Here is a 26823-nt window from a genome sequence, read left to right as displayed (position 1 = left end):
ATTTTCCTCAGCCTGTGCTGAGGCACATTGAACTAAATGTGCTGTATGCAGTTGAAGCTTTGTTTTCTGTCTTTTCCGTATTTCCCATTCATCTCACAGTATTTGTCCAACAAGCTGGCAAACTCTTCCCGCTAGAAATCTGCAGTTTTGTTTCTTTCTGTGTTTGGTTTTGTTTGGGGTTTTTTTTTTTTGGTTTTGGTTTTGGTTTGTTTTTTCTTTTTTTGTGGGGGTGAGAAATTATTTTCACCAATATTTGAGCCAAGCAAAAGCGTGGTCAACTATCAGAAAAAAACACAATCTGAGACCCTAAGTAAGGTGCACCCCTAGAGTTTGCGGAAAGGTTAGGACGTGTTACTTTAAGGTAACAAGTGAAATCAATATTTGGCATTATTCATTTTGGAAATGCTTGTTGAACTATCCCAACCTAAGACACAAACTGCAAATAGGCACTGAAGACATTAAGAGCATCCGTAGGATCTTATCAGGGATCAGTACAATCTATTAAGTATTATAAAATGCCAGTAAGTGGTGACGTTATAGAGTAACAGTTAAGGCCCAATGCAAACAGAAAGGGTCAGGAAAATGGGCCAGGAGCCGTGGCTCACGCCTGTAATCCCAGCAGTCTGGGAGGCTGAGGCGATGGATCACCTGAGGTCAGGAGTTTGAGACCAGCCTGGCCAACATGATGAAACCCCATCTCTACTAAAAATACAAAAAATTAACTGGGTGTGGTGGTGAGCTACTCTGGAAGCTGAGGCAGGATCATCGCTTGAACCCGGGGAGGCAGAGGTTGCAGTGAGTCGAGATCGCGCTATTGCACTCCAGCCTGAGCAACAAGAGCAAAACCCCGTATCAAAAAAAAGGGTCAGGGCCGGGCGCGGTGGCTCAAGCCTGTAATCCCAGCACTTTGGGAGGCCGAGACGGGTGGATCACGAGGTCAGGAGATCGAGACCATCCTGGCTAACACGGTGAAACCCCCTCTCTACTAAAAAATACAAAAAAAAAAGTAGCCGGGCGAGGTGGCGGGCGCCTGTAGTCCCAGCTACTTAGGAGGCTGAGGCAGGAGAATGGCGTAAACCCGGGAGGCAGAGCTTGCAGTGAGCCGAGATCGCGCCACTGCACTCCAGCCTGGGCGACAGAGCGAGACTCCTTCTCAAAAAAAAAAAAAAAAAAAAAAAAAAAAAGGGTCAGGAAAATGGGCTGGAGACAAAAACGCTAGAATTCAATCTCTGTTGAGAAAAGAGTGCTATAATGTTTGACAGCTAGTCTTCGTTTTTTTAGAAAAAAAGTTTAAGTCAGTGGTACTCAAACTTGAGCGTGCATCATGTTCACTGGGGGTGCTTGTTAAAAACACAGAATGCTAGGCACAAACCTCAGCATTTCTAGGTCTGAAGCAGGAGGGGATGAAAGTGATGCAAATTTGCAATTCTAACCAGTTCCCAAGAAATGCTGGTTCTATTGGCCTGGTGACCAGTTTGAAAACCTTGACACTGTTTATCAGGGTCCCACAGCTACCTCCCATTCCCATGCTCAGATTCTATAAATATATTTAATAAATGAACACTTTGCACCATAATGTGGTTTCTGAGCAGACCAGCCAGCGTGTCAAGTCAGCTCTGATATAAATTAAAATTACATGGTTTTTTTTGTTTTTGTTTTTGTTTTTGTTTTAGATGGAGTTTCGCTCGTTGCCCAAGCTGGAGCGCAATGACACGATCTCGGTTCACTGCAACCTCAGCCTCCCGAGTAGCTGGAATTACAGGTGCCCGCCACCATGCCAGGCTAATTTTTTGTATTTTTAGTAGAGACGGGGTTTCACCATGTTGTTGGCCAGGCTGGTCTCAAACTCCTGACCTCAGGCAATCCACCCACCTCGGCCTCCAAAAGTGCTGAGATTACAGGCATGAGCCACCATGCTCAGCCTACATTCATCTTTAATCTGTCTCTTGTGAGTTTGCTTTTTTGGGGATCAGATTTCCAGGACCTGATTATCTCTGGGTGCACTAACAACATCCAGTGGAGGCCCAGTCCGTGGAGTAACAAGGGTGACTCCACCTCCAGAAGGTGGGGTTGTCACAGTTTGAGGGCCATCAAAGTAGCACCTAGGGTCACTCAAGAGGTCAGCACACTCAAGTGCCACTGTCCCCACCAGAACATCCTCAGCCAAGAGATAGGGGCAGGTCAGAGACAGAATTGCTGTGGCTCCCTCATCGTCCAAACCAGGAATGTAATTTAGATTAGGAGGTGGACCCACACAGAATTATAAAGATGTTAGGAACGGAAGCATTAGTAGAGGGAGACCAGAAGTACAACCAAGTCTCCCTTCTTCCATAGAAGCCTTTCCTATTTCAGACAACACCAAGCTCCCTATTCTGTGAACATCCATTATACTTTCTCATTCAGCAAACATTTGCTGAGCACCTATGTGCCAAGCACCTGTGCTGAGAGCTGTGGAGGCTGACAGGATTAAGACATGGTCCCTCCTGGGGCTGGGCGAGGTGGCTTACGCCTGCCTGTAATCCCAGCACTTTGGGAGGCCGAGGTGGGCGGATCATGAGGTCAGGAGATGGAGACCATCCTGGCTAACGCGGTGAAACCCTATCTTTACTAAAAATACAAAAAATTAGCCGGGCGTGGTGGCAGGCGCCTGTAGTCCCAGCTACTGCTACTTGGGAGGCTGAGGCAGGAGAATGGCCTGAACCCAGGAGGCGGACCTTGCAGTGAGCTGAGATCCGGCCACTGCACTCCAGCCTGGGTGACAGAGCAAGACTCCGTCTCAAAAAAAAAAAAAAAAAAAAGACATGGTCCCTTCTTCCCCACAGCGTCACATCCTGTGACTGTGTCTTGGTCTTACCTATTGCTCCCTTCCCTTGCAGCTGCACCCAATCAGGTAAGTCCTCACTGACTCTTCCTTGGTCTCATTCGAAACCTAGCATATCCCACACCCCACCCCAACCCCCAAAAAGCACAGTATAATTTTTTTTTTTTTTTTTGAGACGGAGTCTCGCTCTGTCGCCCAGGCTGCAGTGCAATTGTGCGATCTCCACTCACTGCAAGCTCCACCTCCCGGGTTCACGTCATTCTCCTGCCTCAGCCTCCCATGTAGCTGGGATTACAGGCGCCCGCCACCGTGCCTGGCTAATTTTTGTATTTTTAGTAGAGACGGGGTTTCACCGTGTTAGCCAGGGTGGTCTCGATCTCCTGACCTTGTGATCCACCCGTCTCGGCCTCCCAAAGTGCTGGGATTACAGGCGTGAGCCACCGCGCCCAGCTAATTCTTACTAGTATTCCCAAATCACAGCTAGAATCGAGTCACTCTTTTGCTCAAAATGCTTCAGCTCCCCATTACCAACTGAATAAAAATCCAGACTCCTTGAAGCCTGACCCAACTGTAACACCCACTACTCTCCTTCTCACACTCCACCCTCCCCAAATTGGATGAACTCCTCTTCTGTACATGCCCCATAATGTCTCCTCACTTGGTCATGTCACCTCCATTTAGAATGTCCTTCCTGCCATCCTTAAAAGGCCAGTTCAAATACCACCTATGGCAAAGTCTACCCAATGTCTCATATCTAAAATGATTGTTCTCTGAATGCTTACAGCCTTTTACCCTCACTTATCTGAAGACATTACTATTCTCTTATATCCCCTTAGCAGCCTGTAAGTCCAAGAGCGAGATTTATCCTTGTACCCCTCTGTAGAGTTCTGCACAGGGAGGATACTCAGACGTTTGTGGGTGAGCAGAACTCTAAGGCAGAACAGAATACTGTCCTCACCTGGGAAAGGGCTGGGCAAAGGCGCAGTAAAGGAAGAAAACTGATTTTGAAAGAACATAAACTCAGTAAGGGCAAAGATCTTCATTTTGTTCATTGATGTGTATTTAAAACAGTGCCTAGATAACAGGGGCTCAATATGTATTTGGTCAATGAAAGAAATGGATGAGGGAAGCTTTCACAGAAGGGGCTTATAAACCAGAACAGTGAAAAATAGTGTTTGGTTCAGAGGACGACACTGCAGAGAGGGAAAGAGCACGGCTTATTCAGTAAGACAGGAAGCCAGACGTGGTGGTTCACAGCTGTAATCCCAGCACTTTGGAAGGCTGAGGCAGGAGGATCGCTTGAGCCTAGGAGTTCGATACCAGCCTGGGCAATATAGTGGGACCCTGTCTCTACAAAAGGTACAAAAATCAGCTGGGTGTGGTTGGTACACACCTGTAGTCCCCACTACTCGGGAGGCTGTGATGGAAGGATCCATTGAGCCCAAGAGGTCAAGGCTGCAGTGAGCTGTGATGGCACACTCAGCCTGGGCAACAGAGACCCTGTCTCAAAAAAAATTTTTTTAAATAAATGAATGAATGAATGAATGAATGACAGGAAGCCCAATGTGGCAGCAGCATAGAGTGAAAAGAGAAAAAAATGCAGGGTGATGCAGGTTGTCAGAGTCTTGAGTTCTATACTAAAAAGACTGCTCATTATCAGTAGCTGCTGAAAGCCATTGCAAGGTTTTGAGGAAAGTCTACATCCAGTTGTGTGCAAGGACATTAACTCTGAAATCAAAACGGATGTGACTAAGAGCAGAAGACCTACTGGTTACTGAAAAGCTCAGGTGAATGATGACTAGGACCTTAACTTTGGGAACAAGAAGGGTAGAAAAGGCAGGAGAGATGAGTCACTAACATTTGGCATTTAATTCTTCCCTGTTGACTTCAATCTAACTTCATCATCCCTGTCCTTCTGACAGTCCATTTCCTGTTTTCTCCTCAGCACCTGGCAGAACAGGCTTTCAATGAAGGATGGCAGAAGCAGGCAAGAAGAGGCGAGTCCTTCCTATCCCCTAAGACAGTGCCTCTGCATGCACAGAACCACCTGGAGAGCTTGTTGAGATGCAGATTCTGATTCGGGGGCCTAGGTGGAGCCTGAGTCTGCACCATTTCACACTCCTAGGGGATGCTACTGCTGCTGCTGCCACCAGCTGAGAGCCCACACTTCAGGACATAGAATCCAGCTTTGACACTGAGTTCTTAACTACAGAAGCAATACCACCCCACAGCCAAGTGTGCAGCTCTGAAGCAAGATGGTCTGGGTTTCCATCACCTCTGCCATCTTACTTCACTTCTCAGGCCTCCTCCCACATCTCATATGGAAAATTAGGTAAAATCATACTCACCACCCAAAACTATGAGGACTTGTTTTCATGGAAATAAATAGTGCCTAGCACACAAGTATTCGACAAGTGTCAGCAGGAGTCCAATTTCTTGATACAATTATTTCCCAGCCTCAAGGAAAACTTAACTTTATTGGAGAAGTAGGACCATATTCTGTGCTTCACTTTTCCCCACAATGCAAGGCCTAAGGCTGGTCACATTAGAATGCTCAACAATTGGGAAGTAAGAGTAACTAAGGACAGGACAGAGAGGGTATCTATAAGGCAAAGGCTTGAGGGTAAGAAAAGACTGCAGAAGAAACTTAGGAAAGAAACTCCAAAGGTTTTCCTGATGAAGCTACTACCCACCTCGCACGGTGCCAGCCCTACAAGGACTCCCACCATGTTCAGTTTCTGTAGTAAGACAATCCTGTACCTTATAGCAGGGGGCCCCAACCCCTGGGTTGTGGATCAATACTGGTCCATGGCCTGTTAGGAACCAGACCACACAGCAAGTGAGCTCTGCCTCCTGTCAGATCAGTGGCTGCATTAAATTCTTAGAATGAACCCTATTGTGAACTGCGCATGAGAGGGATCTAGGTTGTGCGCTCCTTATGAGAATCTAATGCCTGATGATCTCAGGTGGAACGGTTTCATTCCAGAACCATCCCATCTCCCACCACTGTCTGTGGAAAAACTGTCTTCTATGAAACCAGTCCTGGTGCCAAAAAGTTTGGGGACCTCTGCCTTATAGTAACCCAAGTTTCCTTCTATCTATTTGTTCACTCTCCCCATGGAAAACTGTAATGTCTTTAACGTGTCTCCGTTGGTCCTAAGTGTTCTTACAAAATGTATTGTGTGCATGCATTTTTTATTTATATAAATGGTGTTATACTGTAGATCTCAATTTCTTATCTTTTCCCCTCAGCGTTGTGTTTAAGATGGATCCAGATGGCTAGGCATATATCTAAGCCAATGCTCGTAACAGCTGCCTGCCACTCCCTGGGGTACCCACATTTCACCTACTCTTTCTACCTCCCAAAAGCCATCACCCAGACTGTCTCCAGGTCCCCTGAATATTCTCACCCATGCCATATCTTGTTTTCTGTCCTAGGTTTAAGTGAAAGTGCAGGTCAGGCTGTGCCATCAGTCCTTCCCTGCCATCACTCCAGGTCAGGTGCCTCTCCTCCACCTTGGCCCCAGGAGAGTGTTCTGACAGATGGAGAAAAACATCCAGTATGAACTTTTTTTTTTTTTTTTTTTTTTTTTTGCTAGTAGCAAGTTTTATTCTAGGCAACTGCAAATCATCCAAGGGGATGTTCACATATGACCCCAGAGCCCACTCCCATCCCCCCAGACAGCAGCGGGGCACACATTCAACACTCCTAAGACAAGCATCTGTGTGCTTTTTCTCTACCCTCTCTGGAATAGGCAATCTCAGAATGCATTTGGAAACTGTAATCTGAACCACCTCAAGTAAGGATTGATGTAATAGGAACAAACTCAAATAACCACTAGTACAAGGTGAACAACCTTAAGTAACAAAGTTGTTTTCTACTCTGGGAGGCTGCAGAACACAGCCAGGAGGAGGTGGGAAGAGGATGGGGTATGCTGAGACACCGTAAGTCCCAGACCACAGCCATACCATCAGCAACTTCACTGGAATCTTTCTTCTCAACAGGGGCTGCAGGGTCTACCCCTCCGACTCTTTTCCTCTTGGTCCTTTTCAGACAATTTGAGAGCACCAAGCACCACACGAGGGAACCTAGCACCGTGTCCCCTGCTCTCTGGCCTAAGTAAGCGTCAGTGGGCTAAAAGAGCCCCATTAACAATTCCCTCCTAGAGGGCAGGTCCAGTCCCCAAGTGAGGAACAACTTCTACAACTCTTAAAATGTAAAAAAAAAGCGTTGGGCTGTATTCTTTAAAAAATTAACTAAAATCTAATTCCAAAAAAGGTTCTTCAGAGTAGGGTTAAGCAGTTCATTTAAATTATTTGTTCTACTTGTTATTAAACAAAGAGATTACAAAACAAGAAAAAAAGGAGGGTTACACTTCCCAGAACTCTTCTAGGCAGCTGCTCACCCCTGTGGCCCAACTCAACCCCGTGGGAAGACATGAAATGCCAGGACGAGCCCTGGAACCAGCCACCAGTCCCTGTGGGGTCAGAACGCCGACCCCAGCCCACAAGCACTGGCATGAATGAGAAAACCAGAGACCTGAAGGTGCCAAGAAACAGCAAACTTGGCAGCAGGGTAAAGACCTGGCCTGGACTCTTCTTCCACGGGGTTTTCAGGACAGCCTTTGGGCTTGGCTTGGTACTGGGACAAGGGAAGGCAAATCAGAAACAACTGCCCTCAGGAAGAACTCAGTCCCTGACTGCAGTGTCTCTTTGGGGGAACCAATGCCACCCCCCTCCGCCCCCCAGACGGGCGAGGGGCTGCACCCTTAAAGCAGGCCATTGGGCCTTCCGGGCTCCAGGGCCAGCCCACCCCGCTCCCGCTGGTGGATCTTCTGGTGCTGCAGGAGGTGCTGCTTCTGGACAAAGCTCTTCTCACACTCGGTGCAGCTGTAGGGCCGCTCACCCGTGTGGATGCGCTGGTGCCGCACCAAGTCAGATGGGTGACTGAAGCTCTTGCCACAGTAACCACAGATGAGGGAACTCCGGCTTTTCCTCCAAGGGATGTGGCCAGGCAGGGCAACCAGGCTGTTGGGTGAGAACCTCTCCTGGACATGTTGGCCGGCACTGGGCCCCTCCTGCAGGTGGCAACGCTGATGGGTCACCAGGCTCACCTTGCAGCTGAAGCTCCTCAGGCACACATCACACTGATGTCGCTTGGCCTTTTTGGTCTGCGGTTTCAGCCGTGGCCTGGGCCTAAGGCTCTCCTCTGGCTCCTCAGGTGTACAAGACTCCCACCCCGAGTGGCTGCTCAGATGTGTGGCCAGCTGCTGCTTATAGCGGAAGGTGATCTCACACTCAGAACATTCGTAGGGGCGGGAAGTGTCCTTTTTCAGCTTCAGGCCCTGCCCACATTCCTGGCCCAGCTGTACCTGCCTATGAGATTTCTGCTTCGGGCAGCCCACAGTTCTGCTGCTGCTAGGATCTCTACTACCAACAGGCTCCTGTAGAGTCGAGTCCCCGGGACCTGTTTCCAGGAGGACAGAACTGCCCTGACCACCCCAGAGCTCAGTCTGCTCCGGGCTCAGGAAAGCCTGCTCTTCAGCAATGCATGAGAACTCTCCAGGAAGATCCGCAGGGCCTTCCTGTGTATACTGTAGCTCCTGTTTGATCATGACCCCACCTGCTGCAAAGTGGAAGAAGACCAACAAAAAAGATCACATTCTAGTACCTTTGGTTTCTTCAGGACCAAACAAACATCTGTCAATTTCAGAAGCACCCCAGAAATAAGTGAATTAGGACAACATGGAGGAGGATGACACTGGCTAGGTTCCAAGACTTGTATAAAACTATTCATGTATAGTTTTTCCAATGTTGACTGGAAATATCAATGCATTACTCTTATAAAATACTGTAAACTATAGTTCTCCAAGCTTGTCTACAAATTTATATTTAATCTCTGGGAAAAATGACAGAATACACTGTAACAACTATACTAAATTAAGAGTGTTAAAATAACACATCTGAAGGATTAAAGACAAACTAAACCTACAGCTTAAAAATTCATGTCCAGCTCTGTTCTTCCTCCATAACCTCCCAAATTACCTAGTGACAAGTGCTTTTCCTGCACTGCCTTCCCTCCTGAAGCTCTGACATGCCCACACTCAATCTCCGGCAGGTTTTGACTACCGCCTAGTATGGTACTCTATTCTGTAGGGCATGAAGAAGAGTGATTGATGTGGCCGTTAGTCTTAAAGACCCCATAGGATGGTAGGAGTTGAGGCACATGTAACAGCTGAACTAACAACAATCATAAAGGAGTCCAGAACAAGCAAAGCCAGATGAGTTTACCAAGTCAGCACCTGGCAGGTCAGCCATGGGAAAGCTCACTCTAGGCTGCAGAGGGCTATGGAAGGGAACAGAATATTCCAGAGCCACTCACCTGGGTGGGCACCACCAGGACCTTCCTCTTCCAAGTCACCCAGCATCTCTGTACCCAACTCCGCTTCTCCCTCTGTCTGGCCAAGGACCTCTGGGTGGGGAAACAGCACGGTGTGAGTCCAGGAGAGAGCAAAAGCTCACTGCACACTGATCAGCTGCCAATGACCAAGGTGACCAATGGCAGGGAGAAAATACTAAAGCTTCAACAGATTCAAAGGCTACTGCTCGTGTCAGTCTCCCCTAGCAGTTTGGGACAATTATAAAATTCTGGCCAATCCTAACAACTGACTTGGCTAGCTGCTGCCTCCAGTGCTCCTCCATTAGAGGGCCTGTGGCTCAGGCAGGCAGGTTACAAAGCTACCACTGCCCCTGATGGCACCACCACCCACCTCTGCCTCTCCGTGTGTGCAGTTTAAGTCTTGCCAATGCTTCCTTTTGGGGGATCTAATTTCATCCTTGCTAAGGCACTGCAAGGTAAGATGGACACTGGGACAGACAAGGAAACAGTCCCAATGAGAGCATGTGACCCAACCAAGCTTACAAGGTCACTTTTCTGGCCCATTTTCTATTTTCTTTACCTCTTACTCTGCTCCAGGCACTTGACACTCCTCCATGTACCTAGGTTTTAAAAGACTTTGTCTACCAAACAAAAAGCATTTATTATGTAATAGGTAACATTTTGCATATAAAGACTTATACCTATTAAGTAGCACTTCTAATCAACAAGCAAAAATCATTGAGACCACAATGACCAGCTATAATTCTGGCCAAACACCAAGAAAATGCTTTTGGTCAGCCTGTGCTGCCTGCCTCATCCAAGGTAACAAAGGGTTGTCAAATCATCTTTTTTCTTTTCTTTTAAGCAAAAGAGATTTCACTATGTTGCCCAGGCTGGTTTCAAACTCCTAGCCTCAAGCTATCCTCCCACCTTGGCTTCCCAGTGTTGGGATTACAGATGTGAGCTACCATACCCATCTCAAATAGTCTTAAATATTAAAAACAGCATGGGAGACCACATGCGGAGGCTCACGCCTGTAATCCCTTTGGGAGGCCGATGCAGGTGGATCACTTAAGCCCAAGAGTTCAAGACCAACCTGGGCAATATAGTAAGACCCACGTCTCTAAATAAAATTTAAAAATTAGCCAGGCGCAGTGGCGTGTGCCTGTAATCCCAGCTACTTGGAAAACTGAGGTGGGAGAATCATTTGAGCCCAAGCTGTCAAGGCTGCAGTGAACCGACATCATACCACTGCACTCCAGCCTAGGTGACAGAGTCTCAAAAAAAAAAAAAAAAAAAAAAAAGATAAAACAAGCCTGGAGCAGTGGCTTACACCTGTAATAGCAGCACTTTGCAGGGCCGAGGCGGGCAGGTCACGAGGTCAGGAGTTCAAGAGCAGCCTGGCCAACACGGTAAAACCCTGTTTCTACCAAAAATACAAAAATTAACTGGGCATGGTGGTGGGCACCTGTAATCTCAGCTACTTGGGAGGCTGAAGCAGGAGAATCACTTGAACCTGGGAGGCAGTGAGCCAAGATCGCGCCACTGCACTCCAGCCTGGGCAACAGAGCTAGACTCTATCTCAAAAAAAAAAAAAAGAAAGATAAAACAAATCAAAAAACAACATGAGGAACCCTAGCCATATCACACTGTAGGGTATATGACATTTTATTTATTAGAAAATACTATCAAGAACAGACTATGTGACCACAGAAAAGAAACACGAAAGGCACAACGCCGAGAGCTTTCCAAAAGTCTCTGTAAATGGGAGGACCTAGAGACTTGCATTTCTCCACCCGTGGAAGCCAACAGAGGACCCACAGCCACAAGAGCCACAGGTGTAGTCTGAATTACAAGCTACCGGCCAGGAATTGTAGTATGTCTGAGACAGAATTCTAGGGAGAAAACTGCTACTCACTCAGAGAGACCAGTGTCTCATAGTTACTCTCCATCACATTTCTGTAGAGCTCCTTCTGCCAATCCTCCAGATTCTCCCATTCCTGCTCGGTGAAACAGACGCCATCATTCTCCAGTGACCTGGACACCTGGAATCACCAATGGCACACATACTCACAGCTATGACAGAAAAGCCAGCAACTGAGGTGCTTACATATTAAAGGGCTGGCTCCCCCTTCTCTTCTAACTTTTAATCCTCAATGAGACTACCTTGGGGGCCTCCCCCTTGCTGCCCGGGGGCAGCCGCAGGATCCAGAAGTTCCTGTTGCGGAGCAGGTTCTCCACGTTCTCCAGTCGCCTCTGCAGCAACCCGTACTCCTGCAGCAGGGTCCCCAGCACAGCCCACTTGCCCTCTAGCTGGTTCCCAAACTCCACGGCCATCTTCTCACAGTCAGCCAGCTTCTTCTCAGCTGTCCCCGTGCGCCCCTCCAGGCTCTGTAGCCGGGCAGCCTGGGACTCCATCTTCTTCTCCACAGCCTGAATAGCAGCCACCACCGTCCAGAGTGAGATCTCGGTGGTCTGAAAATAGGAGCTTTTCTCTGTTGCTTGTGAAGGAAGTGTAGAAGTTAAAGGTGTGGAGCGTCGTTTTCTCCGATGCTGAAAGATCAAAGACACAGAGTCAGAAAATGTCACTTCCAAACATCAAGTAAAGAAAGCAATGTTCAAGTCTATCAGTGCTTAGAGTTACCTAGTTTCTTTTAATTTAAAAAAAAAAAAAAAAAAAAAAAAAAAAGCACATCTGGGCCAGGCGTGGTGGCTCTCGCCTGTAATCCCAGCATTTTGGGAGGCCGAGGCAGGTGGATCACGAGGTCAGCAGATGGAGACCATCCTCACTAACATGGTGAAACCCCATCTCTACTAAAAATACAAAAAAATTAGCCGGGCGTTGTGGCGGGCACCTGTAGTCCCAGCTACTCAGGAGACTGAGGCAGGAGAATGGCATGAGCCCGGGAGGCAGAGTTTGCAGTGCACCGAGATCGCGCCACTGCACTCCAGCCTGGATAATAGAGCGAGACCCCATCCCCCCAAAAAAAAAAAAAAAAAAAAAAAGCATGTCTTTTATTGATACTAAAAATTATATGTAGATATTGCATTAATAATGTTGGGAAATGCTGAAGAATAGAAAGAAAATATTATACAAAATATTCTCACACAGAAATAAGCTGTTAGGGCTGGCCGCAGTGGCTCACAACTGTAATCCCAACACTTTGGGAGGCCAAGGCAGCTGAATCACTTTAGCTCAGGAGTTTGACACCAGCCTGGCCAACAAGGCAAACCCTGTCTCTAAGAAAAAGTTCAAAAAATTAGCCGGGCATGAGCCAGGAGCAGGCCGTGTGCAGTGGCTCACACCTGTAATCCCAGCACTCTGGGAGGCCGAGGCAGGCAGATCACAAGGTCAGGAGATCAAGATCATCCCGGCTAACAAGGTGAAACCTTGTCTCTACTAAAAATACAAAAAATTAGCCGGGCGTGGTGGCAGACGCCTATAGTCCCAGCTACTCGGGAGGCTGAGGCATGAGAATGGCATGAACCCAGGAGGCAGAGCTTGCAGCTTGCAGTGAGCTGACATCGTGCCACTGCACTCCAGCCTGGGCAACAGAGCAAGACTCCGTCTCAAAAAAAAAAAAAAAATTAGCCAGGCATGGTGATGCATGCCTGTAGTCCCAGGTACTTGGGGCACTGAGGTGGGAGGATGGCTTGAGCCCAGGAGGTTGAGGCTACAGTGAGCCAAGATCGTGCCACTGCACTCCAGCCTGAGTAACAGAGTGAGACCCTGTCTCAAAACAGGAAGGAAAGAAGGGAGGGAGAAAGGGAGGGAAGGAAGCTGTTTGAATTTTGGTGTATTTCCTGTAGGCTTTTTTTCATCTTTTATTTTTTTCAACAAAAGTGAAATTACAGTGTGCATGTTTTGTTACCTATGTTTTACGCTTAGCATATTCTCTGAGACTCCTGTATCGGTGTTCATTTTAAACCTATTTTTATTTAACGTTTTGGACTATATGATAAAAGATGTCATTTACATCTTATCTTGCCTCCACATCCCTGCCAGACTTCATAGTTGATCATGTCACCCCTGTTTGAAAACTTTCAATGGCTCCCCACAATAAAGACAAAATTCCTTAGCAGGACCTACGAGATCTAATCCATTCATCTTTGCACTCTAGCAGCTGGGATGGTGAATAAATCCTTAAAAAATATTTACTGGGCCGGGCGCGGTGGCTCACGCCTGTAATCCCAGCACTTTGGGAGGCCGAGGCGGGCGGATCACAAGGTCAGGAGATCGAGACCACGGTGAAACCCCGTCTCTACTAAAAATACAAAAAATTAGCCGGGCGCGGTTGTGGGCGCCTGTAGTCCCAGCTACTCGGGAGGCTGAGTCAGGAGAATGGCGTGAACCCGGGAGGCGGAGCTTGCAGTGAGCCGAGATCGTGCCACTGCACTCCAGCCTGGGCGACAGAGCAAGACTCCGTCTCAAAAAAAAAAAAAAAAAAAATTTACTGAAATGATGTGACTAAGTCTACTGACATTTTCCCTATAATTTTCACTTTAATGAGCCGTCTCTGACAGTAGGAAAATCGCTGTCGTAGAAGCTAAAATTACTGAAATCAACATTCGGGAAGTCTTCCCCAAGCTGTCCCTCTACTGTCTCCCTGCACGTTCGCTTCAGTCCTAACTCCCTCTGCAAACTTCATGTTCTTTCATGGCTGCTTTTCAAACCACAGTGAGGCCACCAAGACCAAGACACTGAGAGGAAGTATCTCGGAAAGAACTGCTGGAGCCAGGGGTCGTGGTCCAGAGAACATGGGACAAAAGGAAACTGACTGGTGCAGAACTGAACATTTAAGTTTGGCCATGACCTACTCTAGTTACTCAAGTCAGTTAATTCATCATGGAACACATGAGACAAAAGCTTAAATACATCCTCCCGCAAAAGATTAAAAGTTCAATGTAAAAACAAATACAAGTGAAACAAAACAAAATATTAAACTAGATATATACATGCCATCATGTTCGTTTTGCTTCTACTTTAAGTCTATGAGTCTCCTCTTTCTGTGGCCCAGCATTCTGTGCTTAGTAGCACGTTTTCCAGACAGGAACATAGGTGACAATCTGTGCAAAGGAATACGCCCCCTCCTCTTCCACATAGTAAGAGGTTGAAAAGAATGATTAAACTAAGTTTCTTCTTGTCTTCTGTTTTGAATTATCTAACATGATGGGAACAATTCACATGTTCACGAACCAGTGAATGGATGAAAAAATTGTGATCCATCCAATGTCATGGGTTGAACTGTGTCTCCTCAAAATAATATAGTAAAGCCCTAATCCTCAGCACCTCAGGATGTGATCTTACTTGGAAATAAGGTATTTCCAAGGGTAATCAGGTTAAAATGAGGTCATTAGGATGGGCCTTAATCCAATGACTGATGTCCCTAAAACAGAGGACCTTTAGACACAGACACACACACAGGGAGATGTCTACTATGGTTTGGCCTCACCAAAACCCATGCTGAAATTTTATTCCCAATGTGGCAGTGTTGGGAGGTGAAGTCTCGTGGGAGGTGTTTGGATCATGAGGGCATATCCCTCATAAATAAATTAATGCACTCCCACAGGGGTGAGTTGTCATTGGCAGGGACGGATTAGTTCCCACTAGAGTGGGCTGTTAAACAGTCTGACTTCTTCGGTCTCTCTCTTGCCTCCTCTGTCACCATGTGATCTCTACACACACCTGCTGCCCTTCCACTTTCTGCCATGAGTTTAAGCAGCTTGAGGCCCAGCTGCCCAGTCTTGAACTTTCCAGCCACCAGAATTATGAGCCAACTAAACCTCTTTTCTTCATGAATTACCTAACTTCATGTATTCTGTTACACCAATACATAGTGGGCCATGTCAAGATTAAGGCAGAGACTGGAGTTATGCTGCCACAAACCAAGAAAACACATGGGACCACCAGAAGCCAGGAGAGAAACACAAACCTCTTAAGGAACCAACCCTGCAAACATCTTGATTTCAGACTCCTAACCTCCAGAACTGTGAGACAATACATTTCTGTTATTTAAGCTTCCCAGTTTGTTATACCAGCCCTAGGAAACAAATACACTATATAAGACACTTCATTATATACCGTATTAGATATTTAGTGTATTTTTCCTATATAGCTTAGTAGACTACTAAGCCTGCTACTTAGTAGTAGACTACCACTTCGACTACTAAGTCTACTACTATGTAATAAAAAGGAACCAAAATCACTGACATGTGTTACAACATGCTAAGTGATGGGAATCAGACACAGGTCAGGCATGGTGGCTCATACCTACAATCCCAACACTTTGGGAGGCTAAGGTAGATCACTTGAGCCCAGGAATTCGAGATCAGCCTGGGCAATAAAGTGAGACCCCACCTCCACAAATTTTTTAAAATGACCAGGCGTGGTGGCATGTGCCTGTACTCCCAGCTACTTGGGAGGCTGAGGATGGGAGGATCACTTGAGCCCTGGAGTTCAAGGTTGCAGTGAACCATGATTGCACTATTGCACTGCAGCCTGAGTGGCAGAGGGAGACCACCTTAAAAAAAAAAAAAAAAAAAAAAAGGGCCGGGCACCGTGGCTCACACCTATAATCCCAACACTTTGGGAGGCCGAAGCAGCCGGATCACCTGAGGTTGGAAGTTTGAGACCAGCCTGACCAACATGGAGAAACCCTATGTCTACTAAAAATACAAAATGACCCAGGCAGGGTGGCGCATGCCTGTAATCCCAGCTTCTCAGGAGGCTGAGGCAGGAGAATCACTTGAACCTGGGAGGTGGAGGTTACGGTGAGTCGAGATCGCACCATTGCACTCCAGCCTGGGCAACAAGAGCAAAACTCCAACAAAAAAAAAAAAAAAAGAATTCAGACACAAAAGGCTACATTTGTGTTTCATTTACATGTTTGGAAAAAAGCAAACTATAAGGATAGAAATCAGATCAGTGGCTGCCAAGGGCTAGGGATTGTAGCCTATTAGAATGTCAAAGCAGGAGAATATTATATAAATATTTCCATCATCCAAGAAAGTCCCCTCATATCCCTTTATAATCAGTCTTTTTTTTTTTTTTTTTTGAGATGGAGTCTCGCTGTCGCCCAGGCTGGAGAGCAGTGGCGCTATCTCGGCTCACTGCAAGCTCCGCCTCCCGGGTTCATGCCACTCTCCTGCCTCAGCCTCCCGAGTAGCTGGGACTACAGGTGCCCGCCACCACGCCTGGCTAATTTTTTGTGTTTTTAGTAGAGACGGGGTTTCACCGTGTTAGCCAGGATGGTCTCGATCTGCTGACCTAGTGATCTGCCCAACTCAGCCTCCCAAAGTGCTGGGATTATAGGCGTGAGCCACTGCACCCGGCCAATGAATTTTTTTTTTTTTTTTTTTGAGACGGAGTCTCGCTCTGTCGCCCAGGCTGGAGTGCAGTGGCGCGATCTCGGCTCACTGCAAGCTCCGCCTCCCAGGTTCACGCCATTCTCCTGCCTCAGCCTCCCGAGTAGCTGGGACTACAGGCGCCCACAACCGCGCCCGGCTAGTTTTTTGTATTTTTAGTAGAGACGGGGTTTCACCGTGGTCTCGATCTCCTGACCTTGTGATCCGCCCGCCTCGGCCTCCCAAAGTGCTGGGATTACAGGCTTGAGCCACCGCGCCCGGCCCGGCCAATGAATTTCAATTCATAAACATAGTATGCAAATCCTTTTTTTTTTTTTTTTTTCTGAGATGGAGTCTCTCGCTCTGTCACCCAGGCTGCAGGCTGGAGTGCAGTGGCATGATCTCAGCTTACTGCAACCTCCGTCTCAGGTTCAAGTGATTCTCCTGCCTCAGCCTCCCAAGTAGCTGGGAATACAGGTGTGAGCCACCACACCTGGTTAATTTTTCTGTATTTTTAGTAGAGACAGGGTTTCACCATGTTGCCCAGGCTCGTCTCAAGCTCCTGACCTCAAATGATCCACCCACCTCAGCCTCCCAAAGTGCTAGGATTATAGGAATGGGCCACCATGCCCAATCTTTTGAGACTCCATTTTAATATCTTTCAATGTTTTAACATATTCCCTAGGTATCTATTCCAATCATCAACTCCTGTATGAAAAATAATCCCCAAATTTAGTGGCTTAAGACATCATCATCTACTTTACACATGAATCTGCAACTAAAGGAGGGTGGCACATGGATGTTTGTCTCTGCTCCACTCTCTGTCTATTGGGGCAAATCACAGGCAGCCAGGTGCTAGAATCCCTTGAGAAATCCCAAGCCACATGAAGAGGGTACATGAAGTGTTCTGTTCCATGGTCTCACCTGCGATCTCAGTCTACACACCAGCATCAACCAACAGACATGGAATGCACACATTTTCATTCCCAATAGGTTTTTATGTTTGCCTCCTCTCTTTTTTGTCTCTACACTTTGATATTACATACTGATAGATATATGGATAAAAAATAATCATTTCTGGCCAGGCACAGTGGCTCACACCTGTAATTCCAGCCTCTTGGGAGGCTGAGGTGGGCGGATCACGAGGCCAGGAGATAGCGACCATCCTGGCTAACATGGTGAAACCCCATCTCTACTAAAAATACAAAAAAATTAGCCAGGCGTGGTGGTGGGCGCCTGTAGTCCCAGCTACTTGGGAGGCTGAGGCAGGAGAATGGCGTGAACCCGGGAGGTGGAGCTTGCAGTGAGCCGAGATCACACCACTGCACTCCAGCCTGGGAAATAGAGTGAGGCTCTGTCTCAGAAAAAAGGTAAAAATAAAAATAATCATTTCTGTACCTGTGCTTCCAATATAATAGCCACTAGTCACACGTGGCTGGTTAAAATTAAATAAAATTAGCCGGGCACAGTGGCTCATGACTGTTAAGTCCAACCCTTTGGGAAGCCAAAACAGCCAGATGACTTGAGGTCAGGAGTTCAAGACCAGCCTGGCCAATATGATGAAACCCTGTCTCTACTAAAAATACAAAAATTAGCCGTGTGTGGTGGCACATAACTGTAATCCCAGCTACTCGGGAGGCTGAGGCAGAAGAATCACTTGAACCTGGGAGGCAGAGGTTGCAGTGAGCCAAGATCGCACTACTCTACTCCTGCCTGGGTAGAGTGAGAGTTTGTCTCAAAAAAAAAATTAAATTAAATTAATAAATAAAATTTAAAACTCAGTTCCTCAATCATACTAGCTAACATTTCAAGTGCTCAAAAGCCACATGTGACTAGTGGCTACTGTATTAAACAGTGCAGAACAGAACATTTCTATCATCTTGGAAAGTTCTACTGGATGCACTACACCTTTATAATTCTTTTCTATTTGATAAAATACTAAGGTTGTATTAAAATCTCCTATTATAACAGTGAATCTTCCTTGTAGTTCTGTCAGTTTCGTTTTATATATTTTTAGGCTATGTAATTAGGTGCATACAGGTTTAGCAATTTTGTATCTAGCTGGTAAATTGAGTCTTTTACCATTACAAAAGTAGTAGTAGCCTTCTATCTCTAGAGATACTAAATATATTTAAGTCAACTTTCTTTTTTTTTTTTTTTTTTGAGACAGAGTTTCGCTCTTGTTGCCCAGGCTGGAGTGCAATGGTGAGATCTCGGCTCACCGCAACCTCTGCCTCCCAGGTTCAAGCGATTCTCCTGCTTCAGCCTCCCGAGGAGCTGGGATTACAGGCCACACCTGGCTAATTTTTTTGTATTTTTAGTAGAGACGAGGTTTCTCCATGCTGGTCAGGCTGCTCTCAAACTCCCGACCACAGGTGATCCGCCCACCTCAGCCTCCCAAAGTGCTGGGATTACAGGCGTGAGCCACCACGCCCAGCCAACTTTCTTTTGACTAGTATTTGCTTGGCATATTTTTTCAAGTCCTTTTAATTTCTATATCCTTATCTTTTAGTTTTTTTTTTTGTTTTTGTTTTGAGACACAGTCTCACTCTGTCACCCAGGCTGGAGTGCAGTGGTGAGATCTCAGCTCACTGCAACCTTCGCCTCCCAGGTTCAAGCGATTCTCCTGCCTCAGCCTCCTCAGTAGCTGGGATTACAGGCGCTAGTCACCATGCCCAGCTAATTTTTTTTTTTTTTTTTTTTTTTTTGGAGACCGAGTCTCGCACTGTCGCCCAGGCTGGAGTGCAGTGGCGCAATCTCAGCTCACTGCAACCTTCACCTCCCAGGTTCAAGTGATTCTCCTGCCTCAGCAACCTCCGCCTCCTGGGTTCATGCCATTCTCCTGCCTCAGTCTCCCGAGAAGCTGAGACTACAGGCACCCACCACCACGCCTGGCTAATTTTTGTATTTTTAGTAGAGATGAGATTTCACTGTGTTAACCAGGATGGTCTCAATCTCCTGACCTCATGATCCACCCACCTTGGCCTCCCAAAGTGCTGGGATTACAGACGTGAGCCACCGTGCCCAGCCAGTTGTATCTCTTTTAAACCATCTAGTTGGGTTTTTCCCCCATCCTGACAATCTATGCCTTTTAACTTGAACATTTCATTCATTTACATTTATTGTAATTGTTCATTAGTTTTTATTTATCTTTTTTGTGCTGTGTATCCCATCTTTCTTCTCTATTTTCTTGTCTTCTTTTAATTTTTTCTTATTCTATTATCCCCCTTTCTAATCTGTAAATTATACAACCAATTTCTAGTTGCTTAGCAAGTATCCTAGAAATTATGGGAAATATACATAGAAGGCCCTTTAACAAAGCCCTTTAAACAGTTTAATTCTGATCATCTCTTCCTCATATTTACAACAATGCCATCATGTATTTTAATTGTTTTTAACACAACAAGAAACTGTTACTGTTTTATTAAGTCACTATTTGTTTAGGTTTAACCATTTCCATGCATCATCACATCTTCTTACATTTTCAGACTTTCTATTTGGGATAATTTTCATTTTACCTGAGGTATGTATTTTAGAATTTACTAAGAGTGTATTGGTAGCAAATTGTCATTTTTTTTTTTTTTTTTTTTTTGAGACAGAGTCTCTCTCTGTTGCCCAGGCTGGAGTGCAGTGGCGCGATCTCGGCTCACTGCAAGCTCCGCCTCCCGGGTTCCTGCCATTCTCCTGCCTCAGCCTCCCAAGTAGCTGGGACTACAGGCACCCGCCACCGCGCCCGGCTAATTTTTTTGTATTTTTTTTTTTTGTAGAGACGGGGTTTCACCGTGGTCTCGATCTCCTGACCTTGTGATCCGCCCGCCTCGGCCTCCCAAAGTGCTGGGATTACAGGAGTGAGCCACCGCGCCCGGCCACGCAAATTGTCATTTTTAATTTGTCTGAAAATGTCTTCATTATATCTTTGTTTCTGAAACATATTTTTGCTGCATATAAAACTATGGGATTCGGTGGCTCAAGCCTGTAATCCCAGCACTTTGGGAGGCCGAGACGGGCGGATCACGGGGTCAGGAGATCGAGACCATCCTGGCTAACACGGTGAAACCCCGTCTCTACCAAGAAATACAAAAACCTAGCCGGGCGAGGTGGCGGGCGTCTGTAGTCCCAGCTACTCGGGAGGCTGAGGCAGGAGAATGGCGTGAACCCGGGAGGCGGAGCTTGCAGTGAGCTGAGATCCGGCCACTGCACTCCAGTCTGGGCGACAAAGCGAGACTCTGTCTCAACAAAAAAAAAAAAAAAAAAAAAAAAAAAAAAAAAAAACTATGGGATTATAATTATTTTCTTTCAGCCTACTGACAACATCATTTTCCTGTTGTCTGGCTTCCATGGTTGCTGTTGAGAAGCTGGCCCCCATTAATTTTGCTGTACTTCATTTCAAGGTAGTTTTTTTTTTTTTTTTTTTTTTTGGTTGCTTTTAAGAAATCCCTCTGCCTTAGGCTGGGTGCAGTGGCTCATGCCTGTAATCCCAGCACTTTGGGAGGCTGAGGCAGGTGGATCACCTGAAGTCAGGAGTTCAGAGGCCAGCCTGGCCAACATGGTGAAATCCCATCTCTATAAAAATACAAAATTAGCCAGGCATGGTGACGCCTGCCGTAATCCCAGCTACTCTGGAGGCTGAGGCAGGAAAATCGCTTAGAACCTGGGAGGCAGAGGTTTCAGGGAGCTGAGATTGCTCCACTGCACGCCAGCCAGAGCGAGAGAGTAAGACTCTCTCAAATAAAAAAAAGAAAAAGAAAAAAAGATAAGAAAAGAAACTATGGCCGGGCATGGTGGCTCACGCCTGTAATCTCAGTGCCAAGGTTTAACAATTTTCTTTGCAATCATCTGAAGGTCAGACCTTACTTTCAGTTCACCCTTACACAGAATGTTGCCCTTTGAAGTCTCTGTTTCATGGGACTGGGTTAGGGAGCGTCTCAGACTTTCCATCTTAGGCTCTGAGATTTGTGTTCTATTTTGCAGGTCTCTTGAATCATAAACACCAAAGATGATGTTCAGCCAATGCCCTCAAAGTTGGCTTCAGAACTCTTAATCACTTTCCATTTCCCTCTTTCGCTTAAGTTTTGGGGCTCCAAGTATTCTTTACTAAAATACATTTCAAATGCATTTATGTGCAGGGTTTTCCAGCATTTTTAGTTGTTTCACCAGGGCACCTATAACTGGTCTGTCAAACGACAGACATAGAATCCTCACCTGAAGAGATGTCTGAGAAGAGAAACAGGCTCAAGAACAATTTGAATAAGTTCTACAACGACAAATTAATGTTATTTAAGGCATAGTTTGGGATTGTGGTGGAATTTTTTTTTTTTATTTTATTTTTTTGGAGACAGAGTCTCCCTCTGTCACCCAGGCTGGAATGCAGTGGCGCGATCTCGGCTCACTGCAAGCTCCGCTCCCCTGGTTCACGCCATTCTCGTGCCTCAGCCTCCGAGTAGCTGGGACTACAGGCGCCCGCCACCACGCCCGGCTAATTTTTTGTGTTTTTAGTGGAGACAGGGTTTCACCATGTGAACCAGGATGGTCTCGATCTCCTGACCTCGTGATCTACCCGCCTCGGCCTCCCAAAGTGCTGGGATTACAGGCGTGAGCCACTGCTCCCGGCCTTTTTTTTTTTTTTGAGACGGAGTCTCGCTCTGTTACCCAGGTTGCAGTGCAGTAGCACGATCTCAGCTCACTGCAACCTCCACACCTCCCGGGTTCAAGCGATTCTTCTGCCTCAGCCTCCCAAGTAGCTGGGTCCACTGGCACGCACCACCACGCCTGGCTAATTTTTGTATTTTTAGTACAGATGGGGTTTCACCCCATTGGCCAGGCTGGTCTTGAACTCCTGACCTCGTGATCCTCCTGCCTCGGCCTCCCGAAGTGCTGGGATTACAGGCGTGAGCCACTGTGCCTGGCCTGTGGTTTCTTTAAGGCTTCTTCCTAACAAGGTCTACTGATGACATGTAAGTAACTGTGGAGTGACCTGGCAGGAAGAACTGTGGCAGAGTCCTCTTGCCGGACTCAAACACTAACTAGATCTTGTGGAAAAGCCGTCTTTGACTGGCTCAGCCTAGCTTACAGAAGTCAGATGAGGTTAATAATGTAAACATTTGTGTCTTGTCTTCCCAATTCAACTGTTAACTTCCTTGAAAGCAAATACTGTGTTCTCTAAGTCTTCCAATCCCTCCCTTCTTAGTTCTTAACGCACTTTCTACAAGAATCAAATATAGTGCACCCTGCTCATGGTCAAATTTTCCCACAGAATCTCCTTAGCCCTCCATTCTCACAAAGATCTAACATGATTCTCAAAGTGTTTCTGGACCAAGGAACACTTCATTAAAAATCAATTCAATTCCAGCTGCCCTTTCCGTTGCAAACCCTCCAGTGTTGTTAAATTAACCACTACTTTGGAATAGTATGAGAATGTCGGAGCTGGAAGGAACCTTAGAGCCTTAGAGATTATCCAGCAACTACTCCTACACTCTCGATTTACAGTTAAGAAAACGAAAGAGACCCAGAGAGGCGAACACAGTTGCCTAAAATCACCCAAATGGATAGCTGAGAGCTAAGTTACGGCTGAACTCGTTTCGTGACTCCACACAAATAGGATTTTCCTCACACCAAGCTCCGTATCTTGACATTCCCAGAATGGGGATGGTCGATGGGGAGCGGGGGGACGGTGAAGGAGAGAGTTTGGACAGCTCTACAAACAAAATACAAAATGCAGCAACTACACTGTAGATAACACCTGTCCCCAAGAAGCAGCAGCCCAGGCTGACTTCAACCTGTGGCTGCAACCCCAAGACAGAAATCGGCAGCACGGGAGAAACGGGCAACACACAGGACCAAGGAGGAGGTGGTCGCAGACAGGCAAGTCCTGGGGTCTCCGGGGCAGTGGGAGAGCTCACTCGTAGCGACGGAGACCGTTTCCATCCTGCGTCTCCGCTCCAACCTGGGAACGGGCTCTTTTGGCACGAAAGAGAAAATGTGTGGGCAGGGTCACACATCCACCAACCTAAAACAACCTTCGGAGAAGTTTCTAGGCAAGGGCGCACGGCGCCAAGGCTCCGACCCCGCTGCAGAAGGAAGCAGAGGGAAAAAAGGGCAGAGCACTGGGGTCGCGAGGAGGAGGGTTCCCGTTCACCCGCGCCAGTTGCAGCCCCGGGAAACCAAGACCCCGGCGGCGTCCAAACCGCGAAGCCCCGCCCCGGGCAGGGGACTCCGCTATCCCCAACGCGCCCTCGAGCCCGCGCGCCGGGGCCTCTTACCCGAGCAGGCGCCGACTCCGCCATGGCTCCAGTCGCCCCTCAACACCTGGACCAAGCCTCAGAGCCCCCGGCTGCGTTCCTGTCTGCACAGCGCCCCGGAGCCTGCTGGAAACCGCCGCCGCCGCCGTGTTGATGCCAGGTGCATTCTGGGAGCGTCGACCTCCCCGGCGCAAGACAGGCTCCAGCCGCTCTTCCTCACTGCGCAGGCTTTCCATAGTGCCCCCGTGCGGCGGGAGGGAGAACGCCGCTTGGCACTCTCGGCCAGAGTGTGGGCACCAGGAGAGCTCGGTTACTCAAAAGTCAAGACCGGGCCGGGCGCGGTGGCTCAAGCCTGTAATCCCAGCACTTTGGGAGGCCGAGACGGGCGGATCACGAGGTCAGGAGATCGAGACCATCCTGGCTAACACGGTGAAACCCCGTCTCTACTAAAAAAAAAATACAAAAATAAAAACTAGCCGGGCGAGGCGGCGGGCGCCTGTAGTCCCAGCTACCCGGGAGGCTGAGCCAGGAGAATGGCCTGAACCCAGGAGGCGGAGCTTGCAGTGAGCTGAGATCCCGCCACTGCACTCCAGCCTGGGCGGCAGAGCAAGACTCCGTCTCAAAAAAAAAAAAAAAAAAAAGATCAAGACCGGGTTCCGCGTTTCAGGCAAAGCCATGGGACCCTGCTGTCTTCTGTATGTCCAGCTCTCTGCTAAATGTTTTGAGGGATTCAAAAATGTGTAAAAGTCAGACTTTTTGCTGAGGAAAGAACATGTAACATTGTTGGAGAAAAGAAATATGGTTCAAAAAGGCAAGTGATTTTATTCCAAAAGTTCGCCTGTTATTTGGCTTTTTAGAAACTGGGAACAGTTTCCACAGCAACAGTGTGGAGTGCGGAGTCAGGCCCAGGCCAGCCCTCTGTAGCCTGTTAATTATGGTAATCATGTGCCTTGGAAAGTCCAAGACAACCCTGATTTCAGATATTCTCAGTCCTCATGCTACATGTAAGACGATGTGTTCGGAATTTTTGTTGGAAAGCACAGCCACATGACCATTTCATCGCCATGTACTTTATCGCCAATACCAGCAACACTACTGCAACCATACCTGCCTAATTTATACCATTGTCTCTCTGGAGACAAGCAATGAACTTCCACTTCACGTGATAGGCGTGAAGTTGTTTCCTCTGAGAACGAAACTCTTTTTTGAGATGGAATTTCGCTCCTGTTGCCCAGGTTGGAGTGCAATGGCACAATCTCGGCTCACTGCAACCTCCACCTCCCGGGTTCAAGCAATTCTCCTGCCTCAGCTTCCTGAGTAGCTGGGATTACAGGCATGTGCCACCACACCTAGCTAATTTTGTATTTTTAGTAGAGACAAGGTTTCTCCATGTTGGCCAGGCTGGTCTCGAACTCCCGACCTCAGGTGATCCGCCCACCTCAGCCTCCCAAAGCGCTGGGATTACAGGTGTGAGCCACCACACCCAGCGGAGAACAAAACTTTTAAGATCATGACTAGCTCCTTCGTCACATGCAGGGCTCAGTTCAGATTCTACATCCTCAGAGAGACATCTCCAGACCCCCCTTTCTACAGCCCCACGCCATCCTCCATCTCAATACTCAGTCTCATTACCCTGCTGGAAATTTTTCATACTATTTATCACCATCTGAAGTAATCTCATTTTTTCACTCATTTACATATTAATTATCTATATCTCTTCCACTGAAATGTCTCTCTGCTATATCCTCCATTTGTTGTAGATAGAAGTATTCGTATTTGTAAATGATTGAATGATGAATCAGAGTGGAAGGATATGAAATGTCATCTCAAACACAGGCATTATTTCCAGGGCAACTAGATCGACAGGCATTTCATTGGATCATTAATAAATCTAGAGAAAGAATGGGCCAGGCTGAAGAAACCAATCAGTCAGGGAGATTCTGTCCAGAGGGTCTGACCTGATCTCTCAGACCAACAAACTCTTGGTGTCAGATACAGAAAAAAAAAATGTGTCATGGGTGAGGTGGCTCATGCCTGTAATCCCAGCATTTTGGGAGGGCGAGGCAGGAGGATCACTGGAGTTTGAGACCAACCTGAGCGACATAGGCAGACCCTGTCTCTACAAAATTAAAATCAAAATTAAAATGAGCCAGGAGTAGTGGTACACACCTGTAGTCTCAGCTACTCAAGAGGCTGAGGTGGAAGGATTGTTTGAACCCAGTAGTTCGACGCTGCAGTGAGCCATGATTGCACCACTGCACTCCAGCGTAGGCAACAGACCAAGACCTTGTCTTTAAAAATAAAATAAAAATGTTATCCTCCACAGGCACAATATCAGGACATAGGATGCTGAGGTCATTAAACAGTTCAGTCGTAGAACTCATTCCCTCTACTCTGTTTCTATACTCACGAGGCAACCTTCTGACAATGCATGTTGCCAGGTAGCTTCTGGGAGGCAACATGCAGGTGAGGCTAATGCTTATGTCCACACTGTGGCTTATACGTCAGTCTCTTGAAACTGAGCATGATTCAGCATCCCAGACTCTGAGCCTGCAAGTCTGGAAAAAGGCTCAGTTCAAATTTCCAGCCTGCAAAGGAGGCAGCACCAGGCACCAGGGTTGCAATGCCCTGGGCTGGTGGAGATGGTGTGGCGCCTGCAGTCCCCTGGCCTGGTGAAGACAGTGGGATACAGCAATTTGCTAAGTGAGGCTGGGGAGTGAGACCGTCTGGGTCCCTAGCCCAGCACTGCCACTATATTAGTCAGGGTTCTCTAGAGAGACTAATAGGATATATATACATATATATATATATATATATATATATATATATATATATATATAAAATATTTTAAAGGGAAGTTTATTAAGTATTAACTCACATGCTCACAAGGCTCCACAATAGACCGACCGTCTGGAAGCTGAGTAGCAAGGAGAGCCAGTCCGAGTCCCAAAACTGAAGAACCTGGAGTCTGATGTTTGTTGATGTTTGAGGGTGGGAAGGGTCCAGCACCGGAGAAAGATGTAGGCTGGGAGCCTAGGCCA

The 26823-nt window shown here is 47.1% G+C and overlaps 1 protein-coding gene across 2 annotated transcripts; it reads right to left on the bottom strand.

Moving 5' to 3' along the window:
* Window positions 1-6588: 6588 nt before the first annotated feature.
* Window positions 6589-23951, bottom strand: ZNF212 (zinc finger protein 212). 2 transcript variants are annotated; one of them, XM_001095461.5, is made up of 5 exons: window positions 23804-23951; window positions 11367-11753; window positions 11119-11245; window positions 9204-9293; window positions 6589-8447 (listed from the first exon to the last, which is right to left on the bottom strand). In XM_001095461.5, the coding sequence occupies exons 1-5, from the start codon at window positions 23825-23827 to the stop codon at window positions 7591-7593; spliced, it is 1485 nt and encodes a 494-aa protein (XP_001095461.2). In that variant the 5' UTR covers window positions 23828-23951; the 3' UTR covers window positions 6589-7590. The 2 variants fall into 2 exon arrangements, with proteins under 2 accessions (XP_001095461.2, XP_014990720.1); XM_015135234.3 differs by having other exon boundaries at window positions 6589-8444.
* Between the last annotated feature and the right edge of the window lie 2872 nt (window positions 23952-26823).

The sequence above is a fragment of the Macaca mulatta genome, chromosome 3 (genome assembly GCF_049350105.2).
Source record: "Macaca mulatta isolate MMU2019108-1 chromosome 3, T2T-MMU8v2.0, whole genome shotgun sequence".
In the NCBI taxonomy this organism is placed as follows: domain Eukaryota; kingdom Metazoa; phylum Chordata; class Mammalia; order Primates; family Cercopithecidae; genus Macaca; species Macaca mulatta.
The sequence above is the reverse complement of the archived record's forward strand: the minus strand, read 5'-3'. Positions and strand labels throughout refer to the sequence as shown.

Coding starts and splice junctions, on each gene's coding strand:
- ZNF212 (XM_001095461.5), bottom strand. CDS start 23,827: ATGGCGGAGTCGGCGCCTGCTCGG. Junction 11,246..11,366: donor GCAAGGGGGAGGCCCCCAAG/GTAGTCTCATTG, acceptor TGGTGATTCCAG/GTGTCCAGGTCACTGGAGAA. Junction 8,448..9,203: donor TCCTGGTGGTGCCCACCCAG/GTGAGTGGCTCT, acceptor TCCACTTTGCAG/CAGGTGGGGTCATGATCAAA.